The sequence below is a fragment of the Pogoniulus pusillus genome, chromosome 17 (genome assembly GCF_015220805.1).
Source record: "Pogoniulus pusillus isolate bPogPus1 chromosome 17, bPogPus1.pri, whole genome shotgun sequence".
NCBI lineage: Eukaryota > Metazoa > Chordata > Aves > Piciformes > Lybiidae > Pogoniulus > Pogoniulus pusillus.
Genome location: NC_087280.1, coordinates 1508946 through 1534646, shown reverse-complemented (window position 1 = coordinate 1534646; position 25701 = coordinate 1508946). Strand labels below are relative to the sequence as shown.

General features: G+C 56.6%; 1 protein-coding gene across 2 annotated transcripts; it reads left to right on the top strand.

The window, feature by feature from the left end:
- Nucleotides 1-1106: 1106 nt before the first annotated feature.
- Nucleotides 1107-24596, top strand: PKM (pyruvate kinase M1/2). Of its 2 annotated transcripts, XM_064157201.1 has the most exons (11): nt 1107-1182; nt 7170-7339; nt 7681-7772; nt 10901-11032; nt 11217-11403; nt 12337-12607; nt 13299-13449; nt 15653-15805; nt 20151-20317; nt 23012-23193; nt 23745-24596. In XM_064157201.1, the coding sequence occupies exons 2-11, from the start codon at nt 7189-7191 to the stop codon at nt 23849-23851; spliced, it is 1593 nt and encodes a 530-aa protein (XP_064013271.1). In that variant the 5' UTR covers nt 1107-1182; nt 7170-7188; the 3' UTR covers nt 23852-24596. The 2 variants fall into 2 exon arrangements, with proteins under 2 accessions (XP_064013271.1, XP_064013270.1); XM_064157200.1 differs by lacking the exons at nt 1107-1182; nt 20151-20317 and adding an exon at nt 19502-19668.
- The last annotated feature ends 1105 nt before the right edge of the window (nt 24597-25701 follow it).

Genomic DNA, 25701 nt, shown 5'->3' with positions numbered 1-25701 from the left:
CCAGCACAGGTTCCCCGGTGTTCCCCAGTGCAGTGTCCCCCTGTACCCTGCACAGAGTGACCCTTTTGTGTCCCCACACGGCCAACAGTATCCCCGTGACACGGCACCAGGACCTGCTTAGCAGGTCCCCATGTCAATGGCACGTCCCTAGTGTCACCACGGTCTCAGCGTGGAGCAGCCATGATGAGTCCCCAGCATCCCTGAGGGGTCAGTTACAGGCTCCAAACTCTCCAACGCCTCACAAAACCGCCCAGCATCCCGCAGAGAAGAGCCTCGACCCCAGCCCGTGAGGCCTTTCGGAGCCCTAGAGCGGGAGTGGGGAGGGGCGCGGGCTCTAAGAGCGGCGAGACGAGGCGCGGCCCCTTTAAGAGCGGAGGGGCCGGACGCGGCCCCTTTAAGAGCGGCGGGGCAGGACGCGGCCGCTCTAAGAGCGGCAGGGCAGGACGCGGCCCCTTTAAGAGCGGCGAGACGAGGCGCGGCCCCTTTAAGAGCGGCAGGGCCGGACGCGGCCCCTTTAAGAGCGGCGGGGCAGGACGCGGCCCCTTTAAGAGCGGCGGGGCAGGACGCGGCCCCTTTAAGAGCGGCAGGGCCGGACGCGGCCCCTTTAAGAGCGGCGGGGCAGGACGCGGCCCCTTTAAGAGCGGCAGGGCAGGACGCGGCCCCTTTAAAAGCGGCGGGGCAGGACGCGGCCCCTTTAAGAGCGGCGGGGCAGGACGCGGCCCCTTTAAGAGCGGCAGGGCAGGACGCGGCCCCTTTAAAAGCGGCGGGGCAGGACGCGGCCCCTTTAAGAGCGGCGGGGCAGGACGCGGCCCCTTTAAGAGCGGCGGGGCCGGACGCGGCCCCTTTAAGAGCGGCAGGGCAGGACGCGGCCCCTTTAATGCGGCGACCACCCTCCGGCCGCGCGCGCGGCGCGTGCACCGCCCCCTCATTGGCCGGCCGCGGGCCCTAGCACTTCCCTCCGCGCTTTGTGCATCCGCCGGCAAACACAGGAGGAAAAAGAGTCCAGGTGCCCCGCCTCCTCCTCCCGCGGCCGAGCGGGTGGCGGAAGGATCCTCGGGCGAGGCCGGCAGGGAGGCGGTGCTGCGGCCGGCCAGGATCACCTTGGCGGGGCGGAGGGGCGGCGCGCAGAGGAGCGGCGGCTGTGGGAGCGGACGGGCGCGGTCTGAACCTGAGCGGCGGCAGGTAACGGCAGCAAGTTAACGGCAGCCTGAGGGTTAACGGGTGGCTGGCAAGCGAGCGAGGAGAGGGGGTCCGCCGCCATCATCCCCCTTTCCGCCGCTGAAGCGAGGGTTTCCCTCAGGCAGTGGCGGTGCGAAGGAGGTCGATCCTTGAGGTGAGGTACCGGGGAGGTGGGGAAGCGTCGGTCCTTGAGGAGAGGTACCGGGCTGAGGAAGAAGGGGGAAGCGGAAAAGGGCAGTAAAACGGAACGCTGGGCCTGCGTTGCAACATCTCGCTCGGTTTCCTGATGGCTGGGGCTGGACCAGAGTCTTCTGGGAGGCTGAGTCAGATGGAGACGGAGCGAGAAGCTCTGCCGGCCTCCCCCCCCAGCCCCCTCTCGCCGTGCCTGCCCTCACGCAGGAGCCGCGGCGATGCTCTGCAGGGCATTAGCTGGGATCAGCGCACGGCTCACTAAACTCACCGGTGATGCTGCAGCCTCGTTATTCCTCCCGCCCCCGCAAGAGAAGGCCCCTTCCGAGCGAGTCTTCCCCCGTCATTAGTGCTGCCTAAACACGTCCAGTCGCTTTAGACAGGCCCTCGAACTGTGGAAAACCTTCGGAACGTGCTTGAACTCTCTCTGCTGGCCACGAATAGCGCTTTTGTGGGCGGACAATGGCAACCTCCTCACTGTCTCCTCGGATTAACAAAAGTAGAGGGCGATCTCTCAAACCCTGCTTTGTTCCCATACGGCAGCGAGTCGTTGACCGGGCTCAGGTTAACACAAATCGGGGGTTTTGTGGGAGGTTTTGTGAGCTTAACTTTCTGGCTGCTCCTGTGACTTGCTTTAGCCTAGTGATTGAATGACAAAGAGGTTGTTTTTTTGTTCGGGTTTTTTTTTGACCCAGATACTTGCAGGGAAACCCAAGAGCTTGTTGTGCAACCAGGAGTGCCCAATTAAATAACAATTAACAACCAAGCCCCCCCCCCCCAAAAAAAATCCTCGGCGCACAATTTTATGCCCCACATCCCATTCATAATGCAGCATTTGGGCTAACTTTTATGCCCCACATCCCTTTCACAAAGTAGAATTTGGGTTAATTCAGGGGGGTTAAGTTTAGGTTAATTCAGGGGGCTGAGTTTGGTGGCCTAATGGGGTGTGCTGAAGCCATCCCTTTACCAAACCATCACCACCAGAGCAAGGAAGGGGTTTTTGTGCTAGGGCAGGAAGCTCTGCTGCCAGCCACGTGTTGGCAGGAGGACTCTCGCCTGAGAAACCCTCCTGAGAGGCTTCACCTTTGCTGGGTGATGAACTTGTGGAGGCTCTCTCCAAGCCCTTTGTTTGAGCAGCCTGCCTTTTCCTTGTCTACCTGCTCCTTCACCTCCACCCAAAGCCTGGAACAACCTGATTTCCTTGGTGTGGGCTGGAGCGATCGCACACCGGCGTTCATGCCCTTGCCAGCCCTTGCCACACACGAAGCTGATAACCTTTCCCGGGCCGGCCAGGACCACGTGCTTGGTCCTTTATCTCCTGCCCGGCCGGGTTTAGGCCCTTGTTCTCCCAGGCCAGGGAAGATGGTGCCTGGAGGCCGCCGCACGAGGTGATGGATAGCACGTAGGGAATGGGGCTGCAGTACCTTGGCCCTGCCGCCCAGGGCTGGGCGCGCAGCAAATCCCCGGCCTGCCCTTGGCGATGCTGGGTGGGATTGGTAAACCCACCGGGAGGTGGATTTAAATGCAAAGAGACCCTGGAAACTTCCCTTTGTGATGGAAAAGAGATTCTTGCCGTTTCCTTGAAGGCAGATGAGTGGTTTCCGCTGGTGTGGGGCCAGGCTCCTTGCCCTCTACCGGCGCACCACACCGCAAGGTTAAGTTGGTAGGTGTGCCCACGCTACGGATACCCTCCAGATAAGTCTCTGCTCTTGGCACATATCTGACCCTTGGGCCCTCAAGCCTCTTGTATGGTTTTGCCCTCCAGAAAGGGCAGGCAAGACTAAGCCATCTGCACGGAGGGGAAGTGGCTGATGGCACCCAGGGCTGGCCTGACTTTGCAAAACGCTGGAGAGGCACCTCCGAGTCGTAGCCCAGAGCAGCATCTGCCAGCCCGGAGCAGGTGGTGGTGGTGGTTTCTGGATCCTGTCCAAGGTTGCAGAAAAGAGATGGCATTTCGGGGTGGCCATCTTGTCCTTATGTAACGGTGCAATGCCGCCTCCTGCAACAGGCACCCCGGGAGGAATGTGCTGCCCTCCCTCTCTGGCAGAGGCTGTATCAAAAGCCTGCTCTGCCACAGGGCTGGGCTTTTTTTTTTAGTCCCTGATGATGTTGAGTGCCTTCAGCTCCTGGAATGAAGAAGGCTGATGTTTTTCTAGCCTGTTTTTGGGAATCTGAAGGCCTGCCTGCTTTCATAACCCTGCCCTTCTTAAATATGAGTGTTTAATTCAAACCATATCTGCCTCTGGCTGGGGGCACTGGGCATGAGCAGCCTTGTTCTGCAGCGCCACTGAGGTTGTGTAAGGGAGGCTGACCAATGAAACCTGAATCATCACTCGCCATGAGCCTCCCCAGTGCCTGCCTCCAGCTTTCACAGGCAGTGCCACATCTTTGGTGTGTGGATGGCTAATACCAGCTCTGCCTGGTGAGAGTTCCTCTGCCATTGCACTTTCCACTTCCCGTTACTGCTGATAACAGCAAAGGCTTGGCCCAGGGTGGGGATTGCTGCTGCCTCTCCTTTCTGTCCGTTTTTTTCCTTCTCAAGGTGCAGTGGAGTTGGGATTTGTCTCAGCTCCTTTCTCTCCTTTTTCCTTCCTGAGGTGCAGCGGAGTTAGGATTTCTCTCGGCTCCTTGCTCTCCTTTTTCCTTCCTGAGGTGCAGTGGAGTTAGGATTTCCCTCAGCTGCTTTCTCTCCTTTTCCTTCCCGAGGTGCAGTTGAGTTAGGATTTCCCTCAGCTGCTTTCTCTCCTTTTTCCTTCCCGAGGTGCAGTGGAGTTAGGATTTCCCTCAGCTGCTTTCTCTCCTTTTTCCTTCCCAAGGTGCAGTGCAGTTGGGATTTGTCTCAGCTCTTTTCTCTCCTTTTTCCTTCCCAAGGTGCAGTGTAGTTGGGATTTGTCTCAGCTCCTTTCTCTCCTTTTTCCTTCCCGAGGTGCAGTGCAGTTAGGATTTCTCTCAGCTCTTTTCTCTCCTTTTTCCTTCCCGAGGTGCAGTGGAGTTTGGTTTTCTCTCAGCCCACTGCAGGATGAGCTGACTGGGGTTAGTCATCTCAGTACTGCAAGACCAGTCCTGACCTCATATGGCTCCTTCTAGAATATTCATGAGCTGAGGAGGTAACCAAACATCTTTGGGACACTGCCTGAAGCACAGGCAGCCCAAGTAATCAGCGTGGGGCTTTAATCCTTATTCCTCGAGGAAGGAATTCAGGTTTATTCGGTGCTACTGGAAACATTCAGGCTTTGTAGAGTATGCCTTGCACAGCCCAGACTGAGTGCTCCCTGTCTGCAGAAAACCTGTGGAGTGGTGGGAAATGCCTGGCATTCCTGCTGGAAGACTGGTCCTTCCAGCAGAGTTCAGTCCGTGGTAACGGTGGGGGGAGGAGGTGTTAGAAAGGGAAACTTGTTGGTTGGAAACAAGTTGGTGCTTTTTTTTCCAGATACGTTTGGAGTGGGGGGGGAAAAAAGTTGCTTTTGTCCTCTTTCTTAAAAAGAGCAACCTGGGAGCGCGATGCTGTGGGCAGGTGGGGGCTGGGGGATGCTGTGTGGCTGCTGCCGCTGCTCTCCGCCCTGGACAAGGTCACAGTGACTCTGATGGATTTTTCTGGGCTGGCTGGAGGATCTGGCGAGGAAGGTCGTGACTGAGAGTTTCGCTTTCTTTTCTCTTCCTGCCTTTGTAAAGACTTTAGGTAGGGGTTTCAGGTTGTGTTTGTGAGTGGCTCGGGTGGGTGGGGGATGTCCATCGGATGAGGACAACTCGCCTGCCTATTTTAAACCCGTGCAAGTCATGCTCTGGCTCCAGTTTCTCTCTGCGTTCTGCTGCCTGGCTTCCAGAAGCTGTGCAGAGCTGAGCTGCTGGCTTTGCCTGGAGGCCGTTTCCCAGCAAAACCCTTTCTGTTTTTTTTTTTTTAACTGGCATCCAGAGAAGCTGTCAGTGCCCCGCAGGTGTCAGAAGGTGCAGCAGCAAGTGTCAGAGGGCTAAAACACAATGTTTGGGGGCTGAGCGGCAGGGTGTCCGACAAGGATGGGACTCTGGCGGCCGTTTGATGTGGGCGAACCTCCTTGTAGCGACTCGGGTGAATCAGCAGCTTCTGGCAGGACTGAGGGAAAGGGAGGCTCTGCCAGGACAAATTATGGTTTTCGCTGGCCTGGCTCCTTTCTGCCGCATGGGAGCGAGGCGATGGTGAGTCAGGGCTGGCTGCGAGAGGAGCTGCACGATCTGCACGTACGTAGGGAAGGGAAGGTCTCTGCGGAGCTGGAGAGGCCGAGGGGAGGAGCCTTGGCTCGACTGCGGCACCGGGCAGGCACATGGCAGGGCCGGCAGAGCATCTCCCTGCCTGCTTCTCAAGAGGCCTGCCTTCCTTCTGGGCAGCCCCGCGAGCTTGCTGAAGGCTTTGGGCTTTGGTAGTGCCTCCCATTTGAAGCTGGGCTAGCTGGTGCCTGCAGCTAACACCGTTTTGAGATGTATTTTGGGGTGTTTTTTGGTCTGCATGGGCAGGCAGAAGGGCCCCTCCTGCTCTGTGCCTGCCTCGTCTTTAATGAGCACCACGCTGAAAGTCTATCTTGGAGGGAAAGCCAACTTCTGCTGAAGAAGCAGCCTGCTTTGAGCATCCCCTGAGTGCCCAGGGTGTGAAGTTTGAAGTCAAAGTGCTGTTTGAGGTCAAAACTAGTGATCTGCCCATGGCAGTAGCCACCACTTTACATCACTCTCTTACTGGAGGTGCTTTGAGTGCCGGCAGTCTAGCCAGGGCAGGTTGAAGAGGACAAACAGCTTTTACTGCTACTTGAGAACAAAACTGTGATTGGGCCTGAGGTGCACGGTTAGAAATGCCCCAGGGGCACCAGTGCTGCTGGGAAATGAGTGTCCTCCCTTCCTAGCAGACAGCTCAGCTTCAGTTCAGCTTCCTCTTAGGCTTGCAGGCTATTGCTGCTGCTGTGGGGATGCTCTAGTTCTGTAGAAGCAAACAGCCTTAGTTCAGAGAGGCCTTTTTTTATCCATACTTTGAAGTTGTGGAGTCTCCTTCTCTGGAGGCATTCAAAACCCTTCTGGGTGTATTCCTGTGTGACCTGCTCTGAGTGATTCTGCCTTGGCAGGGGAGTTGGGCTCGATGATCTCTGGAGGGCCCTTCATGTTGTGTGTGTTTCTGTGTGAAAAAGGCCAGTTTTAAACCTTGCAAGGGAGTGCAGGAGGTGGGGCAGATGTGCGGCGCCTTTGGTTTGGAGAGGGTCTTGGAGCGTATTAAACCTTGATCCTTTGGATGCTCTCTGCCGAGGTGGTATGTTTCATCACCTCGAGTCTCCTTGCTCCTGCAGGCTTACAGGGTGGGTTTTCAGGCGGGGCAGAGGCTGGCGTGCCCAGGCGGTGGTGGGCAGCAGGCTGCCCGCAGAGGAGCGTGTCTGCAGTCACGCTAGCGCCGAGCTGCCCCCGCTCCCCGGGGGGAGTGCAGTCGAGGTCTGTAGGAGAGCCGACGGCGAGAGCTGGGCGGGAGGAGGCAGAGCCTCTGCCTGTGCACTCAAGTGCTTGAATTTTGTTGCGTTGTGTAGCTCCAAGGGAAGACTGGCAATGAAGAGAAGCTATGAAGGGAACCTCTGCATAGAAGGCAGGTGAGCTTTGGGTGGTGGCTGTGGGGGATGACATGGAAATAGAAGTTTGTCTTGCCTGTATCTCAGACTCTCGAGTAGGAACATAAAGATAGCTCGACCCAGTAGCAGCTTTCTTGTCACCTCCATCTTCATCACGTGGGTGTCTTGTCTCTGCTCCATCACCAAACTCGGGGGGGGTTCCTCAACTTGGCGCTGTTTCTCTCGTAGACACAAGACTCCAGCAGCCATGTCGAAGCACCACGATGCAGGGACTGCCTTCATCCAGACCCAGCAGCTGCACGCTGCCATGGCAGACACCTTCCTGGAGCACATGTGCCGCTTGGACATCGACTCGGAGCCCACCATCGCCAGGAACACTGGCATCATCTGCACCATCGGTAGGCAGTGCCAGGAGGGGAGGCAACCCCAGCTGTCTTGATGAGACCTGTTGGGGAAATTGAGAGAGGCCTTTGGCTTTCATCCCTTGCCAAGGCTGATCTTGTGTGGTGAAGGAACCCAACTTTCCCATGTCTGCCTAACCCCTCTCCCTGCTAGGAGTCAATCCAGTAGTCAGGGAGATCAGAACTGCTTGAGTTCTGCTGTGCCCCTCAAGGCTGCTGCTCCAGTGCTGAGCAGGTCCCCTCATCCTCGTAGCTCATCTTCTGCAGGAAGCAACCTGGCATGTGTGGGTTACCTGAGTGCCTTTCCAAGTTAATTTTCAAACTGTCTCTTCCTCCAGGTCCAGCCTCCCGCTCCGTGGAGAAGCTGAAGGAAATGATTAAATCTGGAATGAACGTTGCCCGCCTCAACTTCTCTCATGGCACTCATGAGGTAAGGAAGGGTGGGGTCTGAGCTCGTGTGGCCTTTGCCAGGGTGTGTGTGTGTGTCTGCTGGCCCTGTCACTCATGCCAGAGGAAAATCCAGCTTAGCCCAGACCAGCCTTGGATGGGGGAAGGTAAAGCACAGCTCTGCTTTTGGGGAACCTTGCTGGTTGGGACGTACAGAGCTTAGGCAATAGCTGATTCCATTTCAGTGTGCTTCCTGGCCCTTTGGGAAGCTGTCCAAGTTGGTTCCACAGCCCTCTCTATGCCAGCGAGCCAGGGAACTCGTATCTGACACTAGGTGTGCCAGCTGCTTGCTATGGAACCTTGTGGTTCTTTTTCACCTTTGCCATGCAAAGTTGCTGCTTCTCAGTTAGCAGCAGCAGCAGCTGAGAACATTTGGCCCTGTTTTGCTGTACAGCAGCTGCAGGGACACAGCATTTCCCTGTGTTGCTCCTTGTTTGGTTGCTGGGGGCTTTGCAGGCGATGACTAAACCTATCTCAAAACCGTGAGTGATTTGAGGTCATTGCTGTGCCTAGTTAAAGGGTCAGACCCTGAAGTGTGCTCTACTGTCCAGCTGCTCCAGTTGTGTAGCTGGCAGTCCTGAAGTTGCCACCACAGGAGTTGGGAGCTAGAGGCTGAGCTTGTAAGAATAAGGTCAAAAGAAGTCAACGTGGCTCGTGGCAGACGAGCCCTTCTTGATATAAATAGCTGAGATCTTCAGCAGTGCTGGAGGAGGTGAGGATCCCGTTCCAGGTTGCCTGCTCTGAGTCTTCCTGATGACTTCTTTTTTCTGACCCTGGCTGCTCTCCAGCTTTCAAAATGTCAACCAGTAGCTGGTAGCAGCTGTAGGTGGCTTTACTTAGTGAACCGTAAGCCTTATGGTGCGTAACAGCCTGGCCTCTCACCCTCCTGGCCTTTAAAGGCCAACGTGGTGCTGTCAGAATCAAAAGGTCTGCTTAACTGCAGACAACCATTGGACCCTGACTAAACACCCTGGGATGGTGTCAGTGGCCAGGCTGCAGTTACCCACATCTGCTTGGAGAAAGGGCAGTGAGGGATAGCTCTGCCTCTCAGCAGCCCAACCTTGGCCCTTGGGCAGGGTGGCTTGTCAGCATGCTGGTGGCCAGGCTGAAAGTGGGAATTTTCACACTGTTAAGTGTCCCACAGAGCTGCTGCTGTGGTTTGGTCTCTGTTAGCTGAGGTTGAGAACAGGGACTGTGGCTTTCTGTTCTGGGTGAGGTCTAATTGCACACTCGACGTGAGGTTAGGTTACGGCAGAGCCTGGTCTTGCTGCCACCTCCTGTTGAGCTGGGCCGTGGGGGCTGTAGCCAGCCTTAAGCTCAAGTCCACTGCTGGTTCCTCCAAAGCACTCTAGCTTCCAGTGAAGCCCCAAAGAGCTTATCTGTGGCCAGTGCTTGGTTCTTGTGCCCACCCCAAAGCATTCCACAGGGCTTTGGCTCTATCAGAGGTGCTTTAGCACCTGGCTGCCAGCCTTCAGTGTAGGAAAAAACTGGCTGTGACTTTCAGCTCTGCCTGCATTCCTGCTCTGCATATGTAACTCTCCAGGAAGCTGGGCTCTCTAGGAGCCAGTCAGGCCTCGCTATCAAAGGAAAATGGAAAAACCCCAAATGGTTAGGAGCAGAAAAACCTAACAGGCAGGTTTTCTGTGCTGCATCTCCTCCTCCCCCTGCGCACCCAAGTCAACAAAGCGAATCGTTCTTCCTGCTTTGGAGAGAACACACACACAAACTGAGAACACACACACACAGCAACTCCAGCACAACATTTTCCAGCCCCAGCTTCCTGGAGCTGGGTTATCGTCCTTCAAGCTGGTGTGTGGGGCTGGAGGCAGAGGGGTGACACAGGGGGCAGCTGGGTGCTCACGGGTCAGTCCGATCACGCTCCAGCGCTGTGGCACGGAGAGAGGAAAGGGCATTTCTTATCTGCGGAAGTCCACAACTTGCACTCCAGGTTATCTGTTAATGTTGTTTAAGCAAGTAAAGTAAACCCATCTGCTGGCCATCTGAAGCTCATTTACTGGGGCTGGGAGTTTCCCCATGTGACTGTCCTCAAACTGGCAGCGGCAAAACGTTCTCACCCATGTGAAAGTTTGGGAGCTGGCTGAGTGCTGCTGGGTTATCGAACTTGTGGCTGTGATTGCTTTGGCTCTGCAAGTGAAGTGTAAATACTTCACATCCTCTTAGCAAGTCCTTTATCTTCAGGGGAAATTGCAGCCAGGGAGGCAGGTTAGGGGTCTGTGGGGGAGTCCTCCTGCCTTCCTCTGTTGTGAAGGGAGGAGGGGAACAGCTCTGCATGGCTGTGGCGTTTTCTTGGTGTACAAGAGTCTCCCCAGGCACACAAACTATCCAGCTGCCAGTGCTGTGCTGCTGTTGAACAGGCAGGTGTTCAGTGCAGCTTTAGTCAGTGGGCCATCTTCAGGGGCTTTCTCATCACCTCAGCCTAGCACCGAGCCTGTCTCTTTGAGCTGTCCTCCTGGGGCTAGAGCTGGGGGCACCAAAAGGCACAGCCAGGTAACTGCTGGACTCCACATGCATGTGGGAAAGGCCCAGTGTGTCCTCACACCATGCTCTTAGAATCATAGAATCAACCAGGTTGGAAGAGACCTCCAAGATCATCCAGTCCAACCTATCACCCTGCCCTATCCAATCAACCAGACCATGGCACTAAGTGCCTCATCCAGGCTTTTCTTGAAGACCCCCAGGCACAGCCACTCCACCACCTCCCTGGGCAGCCCATTCCAATGCCAATCACTCTCTCTGTGAAGAAATTCTTCCTAATATCCAGCCTATACCTACCCTGGCACAACTTGAGACTGTGTCCCCTTGTTCTATTGCTGGTTGCCTGGGAGAAGAGGCCAACCCCCACCTGGCTACAATGCCCCTTCAGGTAGTTGTAGACAGTAATAAGATCACCCCTGAGCCTCCTCTTCTCCAGGCTAAACAGGCCCAGCTCCCTCAACCTCTCCTGAGCTTCCTCTTTTGGAAGCTCTGAATTAAATTCTTGAGCATAATGTGAGAGCAAAGCTGCCAGCTTGGGTTCATCGTGGAGTTTTGCAGAAGCAGCTGGGTAGAAATGGGCTGAACATTTCCACCTCTGCTTTATCTCCTCCCCAGTATCATGAGGGCACAATCAAGAACGTGCGAGAAGCTACAGAGAGCTTTGCCTCTGATCCCATCACCTACAGACCTGTAGCTATTGCACTGGACACCAAGGGACCTGAAATCAGAACTGGACTCATTAAGGGAGTAAGTTGCTCGTTCTTTTTCCTTCCTCCCGCTACTGTGTTAACTTGTAACCTTTTTCAACCCCAAAATGTCTGGAGATAATGGGCCAGGTAACACAACGGGACCTGCTGCATGCTGGGGGAGGCAGTGGTGGTGGTGTGCAGGTCTTGACTGGTTTTGCTGCAATGCATCTTGTAACACGCAGAGTGGCACAGCAGAGGTGGAGCTGAAGAGGGGGGCACAGCTCAAAGTGACCCTGGACGATGCCTTCATGGAGAACTGTGATGAGAACGTGCTGTGGATGGACTACAAGAATCTCACCAAGGTTGTGGATGTTGGCAGCAAGATCTACGTGGACGATGGTCTGATTTCCTTGCTGGTTAAGGAGAAAGGTCAGGAGCAACCCCTCCAGCTCTGCCTGTTTGGTTTTTTTCTCAGAGCATATTTGTACTTCCCTTCCAAGAACTGCTTTGGAGCTTGTGTTTGTGTGTTGGAGAAAGGAATATGTGGTTCTCCTCCATAAAGTCATTTAGGCTGGAAAAGGTCTTCTAAGATCAAGTCCAGCTGTTACCACAGCATTTCTAGGTCACTGCTAATCCATGTCCCTCGGCACAATGTCACAGGATCACAGGATGTTAGGGGCTGGAAGGGACCCAAGGAGATCAAGTCCAACCCCCCTGCCAGAGCAGGACCACACAATCTAGCACAGACCATCCAGACAGGCCTTGAAACTCTCCATAGAAGGAGACCCCATGACCTCTCTGGGAAGCCTGTTCCAGTGCTCTGTGACCCTTACACCTCCAGGGATGGGGACTCCACCACTGCCCTGGGCAACCATTTTGGGGAAGGAATTGTTCCTTGTGTCCAGTCTAAAGTGTTCCCCTGGCACAACTTCAAGATCATTTCATCTTGTTTTATCAGTTGTGTCTTGGGAGAAGAGACCAACTCCCACCTGGCTCCAGCCTCCTTTCAGGGAATTGTAGAGAGAGGTCTCCCCTCAGGCTCAGTTTCTTCAGGCTGAACAATCCCAGTTCCTTAAGCTGCCCCAAGTCTGTTCTCCAGACCCTTCCCCAGCATTGTTGCCCTTCTCTGGGACCCCCTCCAGCACCTTACTGTCCTTGCAGTGAACATCTTCTCCCAGAACAGTCTAGAACTGATTTTGAACAAGTGCATTTTGCTCCCGAGGGTAAACCACAAGCTCATGCATTCCTTCACTGCTCTGAGGAGAGCAGCTGTGTGCTTTTTGCCACTGCTGGCACTGCTGTCCTTGGGCAGGGAGGCAGTGTGGGAGCCGGGCAGTGAGCACTGGCACCCCTGTGTTTCAGGCAAGGACTATGTGCTGACGGAGATCGAGAACGGGGGCATGCTGGGCAGCAAGAAGGGAGTCAACCTGCCCGGCGCCGCCGTCGACCTGCCTGCAGTCTCCGAGAAGGACATCCAAGACCTGAAGTTTGGCGTGGAGCAGAACGTGGACATGGTGTTTGCTTCCTTCATCCGCAAGGCTGCTGACGTCCACGCGGTCAGGAAGGTGCTGGGGGAGAAGGGGAAGAACATCAAAATCATCAGCAAGATCGAGAACCACGAGGGCGTGCGCAGGTGAGCTCTGCCCGGCCGCCTCTGGGGGCTGTCCCCCTGCTGGCAGAGCACAACCCCCGTGTGCTCCGCTGGGCACTGTGGGCAAACCGTGTCTGGGAGATCTCTCAGATCAGCTCCTGCTCCTCTTGCTCTCTTTGTATAGCTTTAGAAAGCTTTCTGTGTTTTGGCTTGCTCTTGGGTTTCTTCTCTTGCCTTGGTGTCATAGAATCATAGAATCAACCAGGTTGGAAGAGAGCTCCAAGATCATCCAGTCCAACCTATCCCCCAGCCCTAGCCAGTCAACCAGACCATGGCACCAAGTGCCTCATCCAGGCTTTTCTTGAAGATCCCCAGGGACGGTGCCTCCACCACCTCCCTGGGCAGCCCATTCCAATGCCAATCACTCTCTCTGTGAAGAACTTCCTCCTAACATCCAGCCTATACTTTCCCCAGCACAACTTGAGACTGTGTCCCCTTGTTCTATTGCTGGTTGCCTGGAAGGAGAGGCCAAGCCCCACCTGTCTACAATGTCCCTTCAGGTAGTTGTAGGCAGCAATGTCACAGCAGACCAAAACGGCAGCTGGCAAGGCCCCGTGGTGGCAGCACAGCTGTGTTGTGCTTGAGAGTGACCTTTCCCAAGGGGGAGGACAGAAGAGAGGGGAAGTTGCTTTGCAGAAGGAGTGCAGTAACAAACCTCTTCTCTCACTGTCAGGTTTGATGAGATCATGGAGGCCAGCGACGGCATTATGGTGGCCCGTGGGGACCTGGGGATTGAGATTCCTGCTGAAAAAGTCTTCCTGGCCCAGAAGATGATGATTGGGCGCTGCAACAGGGCTGGCAAACCCATCATCTGTGCCACTCAGGTACCGGGAACACAGCGAGCCAGGAACTGCCAGAGCCTGGCAGGGTGGGAGCGTCGTGGCCTGGCGGCCTTGCCCAGAGAGGGGAGGGCCCAGAGCACCTCATCTTGAGGCACTTCAATGATTCATTTGGCATCTTCACCACTGAGGTTGCAGGACACCCTCTGTAGTTTCTGAAGGCTTTACCTCTCAAAACTTCATGCAGGATGAGCCTCTTGGGCTGACCAAACACATTCTGGGGGAAAAATTGCATGTGCCTGGCCTTGGCACCTTGTGTGTGACAGGAGCCTGGCTGAGGCTCCCGGGGTCTTGCAAGATGTGCCTACACTGGATCATCAGGAGGAACAGTGGAAGATCCATCTCTATATTGTTTTGGGAACTGCTAGTGCTTGGCTTCACTGCTGCTAGTAGAGATGCTGGGCAGGCAGTCCTCAGGCACTGGCAGGACTGGTTTCCCTGGCTGTGCTTGCTCTGTGCACAGGCTGTGGAATCCAAGCACGGTTGGGGTTGGAAGTGACCTCTGGAGATCATCTGCTCCAACCCCCCTGCTAGAGCAGGTCCACCCACAGAGGGTTGCCTGGGATTACAATGTCCAGGCAGACTTGGAATCTCCAAAGGAGACTCCAAAACCTCCCTGGGCAACCTGGTTCAGTTCTCTGGCACTCTCAGGAAGAGGCCTTTTTTTCCTCATGTTTAGGTGGAACTTCCTGGGTTTGTGCCCAAAGCAGAACCTGTCTGTAGAGAGCAGGCATGAGGCAAGGCTCTGGATTGACAGGGGGATGGGCTCCTTCCTCTTGCTGCATTGCTGCAGAAACGGGGCAGGCACCCAGCCTTGGGTGGTGGTGGCTGTGGAGCAATGGGGGCTGTTTGCCCCATGGTGAGCTGCAGCTGAAGACTGAACCTCTGAGGATTTGAGCTTCCCATAAAGAGAACTCATGCAACACTCTGCTCTTAAGAGCTCTGAGTTCCTTGGAGCAGGCCCTGTGCTGGGAAGTTCCCTTGGTAGGTTGGGAGTGCTGTGCCTGTGATGTTGTGTGGAGTCACATCTCTAGGACAGGATTGGAGCCTGGAGAAGAAGAGACCGAGGAGAGATCTCATAAATGCTTACTGATATCTAAAGGGCAGGTATGAGGAGGGTGGAGCCAGACTCAGTCTGCTGCTGCCCAGCAATAGGACAAGGGACAATAGGCACAGACTGGAACCCAGGAGGTTCCACACAAACATGAGGAAAGAGCTTCACGTTGAGGGTGGCAGAGCACTGCAGCAGGCTGCTTAGAGAGGTGGTGGAGTTGTCTCTAGAGGCAGTCAAAGCTCACCTGGATGTGTTCTGTATGATTTACTTTTAAGTGACCCTTCTCTAGCAGGGAGGTTGGGCCAGATGATCTCTAGAGGCCCCTTCCAACCCGTACCATTCTGTGAAACAGAACAGGTACAAAGTGCAGAAGGTTGGGGTTTTTTGGCTGGTAGATGCTTTAACTCAAAGCTCTTGGTTGGAAAAGCTCTCCAAGATCATCCAGTCCAACCCTCAACCCAGCACCACCATGGCCATCAAACCATGTCCCCAGGTGCCGTGGCCAAATATTCCTTGAACACCTCCAGGGATGGGGACTGCACCACCTCCCTGGGCAGCCTCTGCCAATCCCTGATCATTCTTGCAGCAAAGACTTTTTTCCTCATTTCAAACCTAACTCTCTCCTGGCACAGCTTGAGGCCATCGGTAAGGACCCACAGAAGAACTCTGCTCCCAGAGTCCTTAGAATCCTAGAATCAGGCAGGTTGGAAAGGAGCTCCAAGCTCAGCCAGCCCAACCTAGCACCCAGCCCTGGCCAAGCAACCAGACCATGGCACTAAGTGCCCCAGCCAGGCTCTGCTTGAACACCTCCAGCCACAGCCACTCCACCACCTCCCTGGGCAGCCCATTCCAATGCCAATCACTCTCTCTGCCAACAACTTCCTCCTCACATTCAGCCTAGACCTCCCCTGGCACAGCTTGAGTCTGTGTCCCCTCCTTCAGTTGTTGGTTTTCTGGCAGCAGAGCCCAACCCCACCTGGCTACAGCCTCCCTGCAGACAGCTGCAGACAGCAATGGGCCTTAGGCTGCATCTCCTCATCTGCCCCATCTCTAGCGTCTGTCGAAGTGCACCCAGCGGGCAGCAGCTGCGTCCTTCTGCGGCGCCTCGACGCCTGTGGCTGTGCTCTCTTGCAGATGCTGGAGAGCATGATCAAGAAGCCTCGGCCGACGCGCGCCGAGGGCAGCGACGTGGCCAACGCGGTGCTGGACGGAGCCGACTGCATCATGCTGTCTGGGGAGACCGCCAAGGGCGACTACCCGCTGGAGGCTGTGCGCATGCAGCACGCGGTGAGCCTGGGGGCAGCCTGCGGCCGCAGCCCTGCCCGCGCCTCACCCACACGCAAGGGCTTGGGCTGGAAAGGGCCTACAAGGATCACCCAGTTCCAGCCCCCCTGCCGCCAGGGGCAGGGACACCTCCACTAGCCCAGGTTGCTCAAGGCCTCATCCAGCCTGGCCTTGAACACCTCCAGGGAAGGGGCATCCACAGCCTCCCAGGGCAGTGCCCCCCACTGCCCAGGGAGTGGGGGGCCAGTGTCTCCCCACCCTCACTGGAAAGAATCCATTCCTAATACAGAGTCTAAATCTCTCTTCTGGCTTAAAGCCTTTGCCCCTCCCCCCAGCTAAGATCCAAGTGCTTGGTGGCAGCACCTCGCTGTCTAAAGGAGCAATGTGATGGTGCTTCTTCACCTGGCATGGTCCCAAGGGCCTGAACCTGGCTTTGTGTGGTGAGGCAGAGCTGAGAACTCTGAAACCTAGAGGTTCACACTTCCCCAGTGCAGGGCGGGGTAAAAGGGTTTCCTGCTGTGAGCTCGGTAGGAGTTTCAGCCCATTCCCTGTGGCACCTGAAACGCTTTAAAGTTCTCCAAGGTCGAGTGGCTGCTTCAGCAGCGTAGATACCGCGGGACATTGGCCGACTCCTCCGCGGGGGTGTGGGGGGGAGGGTCGTGGGTGTGATTTACAGTGCTGCTGCATTCAGCACCTGGTGCTCTGGGGGGAGTTGTTGGAGGGGTTTGCTGCACGAGTACTGACAGCACCGTGGTTTTACATGCCTGAACTGCCAGAAACCTCTTGCTCTGCTTTGAGTTGGCCCAGCTCACGTTTCAGCTGGCAGAAAGGCCTGATGTTAGGTGTTGCTTCCCCCTGGTTACTAGTGCTGTCAATAGCAGCACTGGTAACTCTCACCAGCTAACTCTCACCAGTTCTATTTGCAGTTAGACTGTAGAGATTAATCAGCTCAGCTCCTCTTGGTTTGCAGTGTGTTATGTAAAGCTCTTACATTGATCTGCCCAATATGGAGTGGTTTTTGCACGTGTCAAGTACAGGTTATGCCCTCATGACTACTGAGCAATGACTGCTGGCTTACAGGCTGAACTAACCCTGCACCTACTAACTTCTTCCTCACTTCTCACCCCCACCTCGATCACCAGGACTGCCTTTCTACCAAGAGTTGGAAACTTGCTGCAGCCAAACTTTCTTCCTAGATTTCCATTCCTATGTAAATTGTTACTTGGGCAAGTTGTAGTGTACCTGCAGCCTGGGCTCAGGATCCCCTGGGTTTCCTGCTTGCTGCAGCCTGGGCTCAGGATCCCCTGGGTTTCCTCCTTGCTGCAGCCTGGCCTCAGGATCCCCTGGGTTTCCTCCTTGCTGCAGCCTGGCCTCAGGATCCCCTGGGTTTCCTCCTTGCTGCAGCCTGGGCTCAGGATCCCCTGGGTTTCCTCCTTGCTGCAGCCTGGGCTCAGGATCCCCTGGGTTTCCTGCTTGCTGCAGCCTGGGCTCAGGATCCCCTGGGTTTCCTGCTTGCTGCAGCCTGGGCTCAGGATCCCCTGGGTTTCCTGCTTGCTGCAGCCTGAGCTCAGGATCCCCTGGGTTTCCTGCTTCCTGCAGCCTGGGCTCAGGATCCCCTGGGTTTCCTGCTTCCCTCTTCCTGCAGAGCTGGGAGTAAGGGTGTTTGCTTTCACATACTGAAGCTTTTAACCCTCTGTGCAGGGGAGCAGGCACAGATTGGCTTGATTTGATGTGACATGACACAGGCAGCAAGGTGCCTACTCTGTGATGGTAGAAGCCAGTCTGCCCTCTGAGCTAATTCACGTGATGTTAGTGGAGAGCAGCCTAGCAGTAGTGCCCTGAGTAACCATGGTCTGAAGATCTGCAGCATGGCCAGAGCAGATGAGTTATTTTTGCAGCTGAAAAGGGCAAGAGGTGACTGCAGGGGCAGAGTCCCTTACCTCTGCTGAAGAGCAGCTCTGGTTTGTGCTCCCTGACATGAAGCTAGTGTGGATTTGGGTTTATCCATCAGTTTATCCAGTGCTGCTACAGGAGCAGTGAGGTGCAGACAGCAGACAAGAACCATCAGGGTCTGTGCTATGTGGTGTGCTCCTCTCCAGAACACTTCACCTGTCTGTCCCCAGCCTGTCCTGGCCGCTCTGCAGTGGCTTCCCTTAGCCATCCTTTGCCAGGCAGCTCTGTGGAAAGGAGGGAGCTCGTCGTAGCTGACGTCGTGTGACAAAAATGCCACATCCCTCAAGTCCAGTAGCCAGCTTCCACATCCTGGGCAGGCTGTGTCCTGCTTGTGGGAGCATGCTGCCTTCCACTTCCAGTCCATGACCCACATTTGGCTTCAAATACTGCCTTGGCCGTGCTGCCAAACAAGACCAAGTGTGGACAGCAGCCCCACTTATCCTTTCTCCCACCTACACCCTGCTATCCCCACCTCTGTGCCAACTGGAAGCTCCTGAGCTCTTCCCATCTGAGCTAAGGTAGCTGTGATGTACACTGAGGAATTGTGGTGCCCTTCCACTGCCCAGCAGGCCCTGATGCCCTCCTACAGCTGGGTAGTGCAGGCTTCCTACTAAGCTCTCACAGAGCTGCCTTTGCAGCAGTTGCTGAGCATAAACTGCCTGGCCACTGGCTCCTGCCTGTGGAAGAAGCATTTGAGGCAGCTGCTCCCATGCTGGCTAGCAGCAAGTTAAGTGGAGTTGGCACTGGAGAGCTGTTCCAGCCCCTCACACATGGCCTGTTATTTTTAGATGTAAGATACTTAACGACTTTGGCTTAAAGTGGTATCTGTGGAAGAGGGATAATTCCTAGCATGGCACACAATTAATACTAACGAGCAGCAAAACTGTCTTGGAAGGGCACTTCAGTCTCTGATTGGATGTCAGCTCATCGTGCTCTGGGTAGCTGCTTCTCTGCAGTAACTGAATGAAGTTGTTCCTGAGGATGATCAACCTCTGCATGCTTTTCTAGTCTCTGCAAGCCTTCTTTATGGGGTTGTCAGGAGCTAACACAGCCTTCTGAGAGCAGAATTGTCCTTCAGCACGAGTGATTCCCAGCATTCTGGGATGAGGAGATGACTGAATTCCCTTATGAGTGCTGAGCCTGAGCAGAAGTCCCTCAGTTGTGCTGTCCAAGCACAAACATCCCAACACACACTGACAACCCTGTGAGGCAGACTTGTGACTGTTTATTTCTTTATTACCCATAGATAAATTGGTACAACACTTGGAGGTGAAACTTTGTTGGCTCTCAAGTTGAACTTTGTCTTTTGTTGGGCTCAGATATTTTGTGTAGTTGGGCTCAGACCTTTTTTGGGTCTCAAGCTGGGCTCAGACCTTATGAAGCCAATCGCTTGCATGTCGGCTTGGTGAAAACTGGTCTAGGAGAGGTCAGGGCCGTTGGGAGAAGGTGGAGCTCCAGGGACTGCCTCTGAGGGATCAGAGGCAGGTAGATGGCACAAGAGAGCCTCTGAAGGAAGTGAAGCAGCAGCAGTTGTGTGGCCCTGTTAAGCCTCATGGTGGCTGTGGCGCTTTAGCCTGAGCCACGTTCCACAACCTGAGAGCCAAAGAGTTTCACAGCCTGACCTTCTGTGTCCTCTTGCACGTAGGACTGTGATAATGAAGCAGATTAACGTGATCTCATGTTCCTCTGATCTATCTTCCTTCTCTTTCCCCTTTTCTCCTCCTTCCCACTGACTTGGGCCTGCAGATTGCTCGTGAGGCCGAGGCCGCAATGTTTCACCGCCAGCTCTTCGAGGAGATTTTGCGCCTCAATGTTAACCAAAGGGACCCTGCCGATGCCATGGCGGCGGGCGCAGTGGAGGCCTCCTTTAAGTGCTTAGCTCAAGCCCTGGTAGTTCTGACCGAGTCTGGCAGGTAGGGCTCAGAGAGGGGGCTTGGTGCCATGCGTACAAAGTCGTTCCTAACGCCGCAGGTTGTTTGGCGAGTGGCTCGCTGCTACGGCATCAGCCTTGCGTAACCGCCGCGGCCTGAGCCCAGCTCCTCTCTGTGGCAGGGAGGGTCTCCAGGTAGGCAGGAGCAGAGCGAGAGTGCCTGGCAGTTGGCATGAGTGTCACCCGAGTGTAGGCACAACAGGGCGAGGTGACTTCAGCAGGTGCCAGCCGTTTGGAATAGCAACCTCCAGAACCAAAGGGCTGCTCTGTGAGGCCGCTTGGAGTGGCTGAGAGTCGAGGCCTTCACCCCAGCGGGGGCCGATCTAATGCTGATTGGTAACCTGTTAACAGCCAAAGCTGGCAGCGTCGGTGTGCCGCCTGGCTGGCAGAGCACCTCGCCCTGTGCCAGCCCGAGTGCCTGCCGTGACGTGGGTGTTGTCTCCCTGGGTGCGTGTTGCTTTGTAGATTGCCCGGGAGGCCGAAGCCGCCATCTTTCACAGGCAGCTGTTTGAGGAGCTGCGCCGCCTGACCTCCCTCAACTGCGACCCCACCGAGGCCGCCGCTGTCGGCGCTGTGGAAGCGTCCTTCAAGTGCTGCAGCGGGGCCATTATTGTCCTCACCAAATCTGGAAGGTAGGGGGTGACAGCTTCCCTCGGGTCAAGCCCGCTTCGTGACAGGGATGGGGGAAGGAGACTCGCCAAAAGATGGCCTTGAAGGAGTGTGGAGCTGCGGTGGTGAAGGCCGGGCTCTGGCAGCGACCGCGGGCCCCAGCTGCCTGCCTGTGCTGCCAGGTCCTCAGGAGATGGTTGGGCAGACATCTCAAACGTGTCAAACCTCCACCTTCCTCGGCCCGCCTCTGCCAGCGTGGCATCGGCACCAAGCCCTGCCTCCTTTCCCTGCTGCCAGTGGCACCTCTGCCAGCGGTGGTGGCTGGAAGAGTCGAGGGGAAAAGTAAGCGTTGGAGCTTCGACTCGGACGTCCTGGCAAGAGATCTTCAGTTGAGCAGAAAGGCAGAAGTTCAGTGGATGCAGACCCTATTGGTTAATTGTTTTTTTTTACACAAATGGATTGGTTTTTGGTTGCTTTTAAAAGCAAGATCTTCTGTAGTAGCACTCCAATTGCTGCTCCAACGCTGAAGCTTCCAGGTGGGGGCAGGGCCCCGGCAGCCAAGCGCTGCTCGCCTGCTGTGGTGAGTTCAGTGCTTGGTCTGCAGGTGGGAGACAGCACTGCAGATGTGCTGGACGTGGATGATTTGGGATTTCTTCTGTCCAGCAAGTGTGACAGCTGCTGAGTAGCCACTCACCCTTGCAGTTGTGGAGAGTGGAGTGGAGCCTTGCTGATCATAGAATCAAGCAGGTTGGAAGAGACCTCCAAGATCATCCAGTCCAACCTAGCACCCAGCCCTAGCCACTCAACCAGACCATGGCACTAAGTGCCTCATCCAGGCTTTTCTTGAACACCTCCAGGGACGGTGACTCCACCACCTCCCTGGGCAGCCCATTCCAATGCCAATCACTCTCTCTGCCAACAACTTCCTCCTAGCATCCAGCCTATACTTTCCCTGGCACAACTTGAGACTGTGTCCCCTTGTTCTGTTGCTGGTTGCCTGGGAGAAGAGACCAACCCCACCTGTCTACAATGTCCCTTCAGGTAGTTGTAGACAGCAATGAGGTCACCCCTGAGCCTCCTCTTCTCCAGGCTGCACAACCCCAGCTCTCTCAGCCTCTCCTCACAGGGCTGTGCTCCAGGCCCCTCCCCAGCTTTGTTGCCCTTCTCTGGACACCTTCCAGCACCTCAACATCTCTCTTGATTTGAGGGGCCCAGAACTGGACACAGCACTCGAGGTGTGTCCTGAGCAGTGCTGAATACAGGGGAAGAATAACCTCCCTTGTCCTTCTGGCCACACTGTTCCTGATGCAGGCCAGGATGCCATTGGCTCTTTTTCCCACCTGGGCACACTGCTGGCTCAGCTTCAGCCTACTGTCTATCAGTACCCCCAGGTCCCTTTCCTCCTGGCTGCTTTCCAGATAGAGGAACAAGGCTGGCTGCTCTCAAAGCACCTCCGACCATGAGTCTCAGAATGCTTTTGGGGAAGAAACCCAGAATTTCTTGTGCTGGATTCACAGCAGAGAACTGATGCAGCAGCAGAGATGGGATTCAGTGGGCACAGTCTGCCTGAAGATCTGGACCCCCTAATTGCTCAGCCTGTTGTGATTTGAAGGAGCAACTCTCTGCGGAGCCGAGGAGTCCCTCTGAGCACTGAGTTTCTGAATCCCCTCGTGCTTCTAATGTTTCCTGGGGAAAGGTTCCAGCCACCCACTTGACCTTTTTAAAGAGATCTGAACTTTGATCTTTGAATATTTTTAGCTGTGGGTTCTGTTACAGCCTCCAAGAACCTGGGATCTCTTAAGAGCGACTGGGAGGCTTCTTGGGCAGTGTGGGAGGAATTGTCTGAGAGCTGGCACGTGTGTTTGGGTGCTTGGAGCAGCCTGCTACTGCCTGCTTTAAGCAGCAATCTCTGTTGGCTCAGCTTGGCTCCACTAATCAAGGCTGCAGAAGCTGGTGGAGATGCTGGTGTGCTCCTCACGGCTGTCAGTGCTGTGGCCTTGCGTTTTTAACCTCCCTTTTATTTGCAGGTGCCCTCTGCAAGCAGTGCCCAGGGGGAGGGAGCTGTAGTCACCACCCTGCGTGTGCTGCTGGCCATTTAAAGTCATATTTAAGCACCTTGTGCCCAGCTTCCCAGGATAAGTTCTGGCCAGGGGTTCCTTCTATTCCTGCTGGGCACACGAGCAGTGAAGGAACCAGCCTGTGGGCTGCCTTCAGCAGGTGAACGTGGCCAGGAGGCAAATGGCTTCCTCCTTGGCAAGCTTTGTGTACTGCTGCTGGCCTGAGCTCTGTCCATCCATCCCATATACTGAGAGCTCCTCAAAACAGAGGGACCCCCATTGAGCTGCTGAGGCCTGCTTGCAGAGGTCAAGCTAGATGGCACCTCGCCACCTTCACATAGCAACAGAGACAAATGGGGGCTTGTTTCTGGGACCAAAACACGCCGCTGGCACTTCCTAAACTTGGAGGTGAGGAGCTGTTTTCACCAGGAGACCGGAGTAAGGCTTCGTGGGGGTGGTCCAGCTGGGAATTCAGCAGAGCAGCGGAGTGCTTGCTGAGCTCCGCTTCCGCCAGCATCTCCTGCGCCCCTCCAGGGGCTTTGCAAAGCCCTCCAAGGTGACCTTGGTACTGTTAGTGCTGCTGTCGGCTGTACCCAGGCCCTGCATGGGGCAGCAGTGCCTGGGACGTGGCGCTTCAGCCTGCCTCCGCTCTCCTCCTAGGTCGGCGCACCTGGTGTCGCGGTACCGCCCGCGGGCGCCCATCATCGCCATCACCCGCAACGACCAGACCGCACGCCAGGCCCACCTCTACCGTGGCATCTTCCCCGTCCTCTGCAAGGAGCCGGCTCTGAGTGCCTGGGCAGAGGACGTGGACCTCCGCGTCAACCTGGGCATGAATGTTGGTGAGTGGCATTGCTCTGGCCTCAGCCTGGCAGTGCTCTGCTGGGACGTGGGGGTCCTGAGCGCTGCAGAGGCTGCTTGCTGGGTTACCGGTGGGGGCAGGGGAAGAGGAACCGGGCGGTGCCTGTGTGGTAATGGCTTCCGACTGGGAAGTGTTGGTTGGGGGTGTGGTTGTGTGTGAGCCCAGCCACACCCGATTGGGAAAGGGGAGAGTGGGGTTGTTAGAGCTGCCTTAAAGCGGGGGGGGGGCAGCAGAAACCCAGCGTGGTTTCTAGGTGGGAAGGGTTTGAATTGTGACACCTGAGAGCCAGGAGGAGCCCAAAGCAGAGCCACTCCTTTCTCCAGCCCTTCTCAATCCCAGGCTGTTGAATTTAAGCTCTGCACCGTGGGGGAGCCCTAGAGTAGAGATGAAGGATCCCTAGATTGGATGGGTGGGAGGAGGACAGGTTCTTGATAGCAACATGCAGCTGCAGCTGCCTTGGGACAGCGCGGGGGTGGGTGCCAAGTGGCGTTCCCCTGCCCCCCAGCTCTGACACTTGCTCTTCTCCCCTAGGCAAAGCTCGTGGGTTCTTCAAGAGCGGCGACCTGGTGGTCGTGCTGACCGGCTGGCGCCCCGGCTCCGGCTACACCAACACCATGCGTGTGGTGCCAGTGCCCTGAGCAGCTGCACACCTCCCTGCCCCCACCGCCCCTTCTCCCTTCCCCCCCCCCTCCCCTCGCCTTAGACCAGCCACCGCTTGCGCTGTCCTTGTCCCTAGAGTGGATGTAGGTTGCTAAACACCACCCAGTGCAGCAGCAGTAGCAGGGGGAGGAGACCTTAAATCACTAAAAGAAGAGAACTGTACTTGAAGTGTTTAGTTTCTTTCTTTGGTTTTCTTTTGGTGTTTGGTTTTGTTTTTTTAGTTCAAACCTCTCCCCATAGCAAAGCCCTGCCCTGATGTGACGTGGAGGTTCCTGCGTGCTGCTGGGACTCCTCTTAGCCTAGTGACTGTCCTCAGGGTGTTGTATGTCCCTTTCCTTACCCCTCTATTGAGGGGTTTTGGGAAGGGGAGAGGTGACTTGTGGTCAACGGTTCCCCTGTAACCCTCTTCACTCCAGGGAAGCTGCTATTCACCCCCTCCCTCCCCTGCACTGTCCTGGCCAGAAATCCCACCCCCACAGACCAAATCTGAGGTGAATCCCACCCCCTCTAAGCTGCTTGGGGTTTTTTTTGTCGGGGTGGGGGCAGAAGAAGGGTGCTGGCTCCTCATGCCATGCCAAGGGCTTCCTCTGCGCATCATCTTGTGTGTTTAGTGTGTTCCCTGTTCCCCCCCAGAGCCTTCCCTTCTCTCTCTCCACACTCCGATGGGCCCCTGGGGTGGCAGAGCACAGTTGTCCATCAATAAAGAGAAGCTGAAGCACCTGCCAGCCTGTCCCTATCCTTGGGCTGGGCTTTGGGGTGGTGAGGGGGAATGAGGAATCCAAAGGAGGGCTTGGGGGTCCTGGTGAGGGTCTGGGGGAGAGTGGAAGATCTGGTAGCGTTTTGGGGGATCCTGTGGGGCCTCTGGCAGGGGTTAGGGCACCCCGGGGAAGTTCTGGCGGGGGTGGGGACATGTGGAGTGGTTTCTGCCTGCGTTTGGGTGGCTCCCGGGGCAGATTGGGGCTGGGGGATGGTAGAGAGCGGTTAGGACAACGCGTGGCGGCCCCGGCGTGGCTATCTCAGCTGCGAGTCACCGCTGGAAGGCAGCGAGCCGGCCGCCGCTCCCCGGTGGGGCAGAACCCGCCCCAGGCTAGCGGCCGTGCGGTCTCTTTAAGAGGAGGTTTCCCGGCAGGCTCCGCCCCTCAGCTTCCCGCCGCTGGGCGTGGCCAGAGGCTCCGCGGGGCGAGGCGCTGAGGCGGGAGGGGGCGGAAGCGGCCAATGGGGACATGCGGAGGGGGCGGGGCCTGACGGCGGCCGGCCAATGGGAACAGGGGTGGGGGCGGGGCTTGGCGGCGGCCGGCCAATGGGCGTGCGCCGTGGCGCCGTGCGGAGGCCGGGCGCGCGGGGCATGACGGCGGCGGGCAGCGCGCGGCGGCCGCGCAGGTAGGGCAGGGCCGGGGGGGGCTCCGGGGGGCTCTGGGGGGCTCCGGGGGCGGCGGAGCGAGGCCTTGGTGCTGCCGAGAGCCCGCAGCTACCCGCGGCCTTCCCGCGGCCCTCTTCCGGCCGGCGTCGAGCTCCGAGCGGAGCGGGAAACGCCGCGGCTCCCCGCACCGTCGCCGCACTGAGCTGACGGAACCGGGGCAGGGGATGTCGCGTCGCCACCAGCCCCCGGAGCCGCCGGTTCTGTGTGGAGGGGCCCCGAGCCCGGGAGGAAGGTGGGGACTGGCCCCGGGGGCTGCCCTGGCCGTTCTTGGCCGCGGCGTGGCTCGGAGCGCTGCCGGCCTGGCGTTGTCCGGCTGGGGCCCGGGGCTGAGGGCGCCCCAGGGCGGGCACTGTCCGCGGTGTGAGGCTCGGTGGAAGCGGTATCGCTGGTGCTGGGAATCGTCCTGGG

What these genes read in the sequence shown, in the direction of transcription:
- PKM (XM_064157201.1), top strand. Translation starts at nt 7,189, where the DNA reads ATGTCGAAGCACCACGATGCAGGGACTGCCTTCATCCAGACCCAGCAG. An exon ending in TCTCTCATGGCACTCATGAG is followed by an intron (nt 7,773 to 10,900) that starts GTAAGGAAGGGT and finishes TCTCCTCCCCAG; the next exon opens with TATCATGAGGGCACAATCAA. An exon ending in GAACTGGACTCATTAAGGGA is followed by an intron (nt 11,033 to 11,216) that starts GTAAGTTGCTCG and finishes TGTAACACGCAG; the next exon opens with AGTGGCACAGCAGAGGTGGA.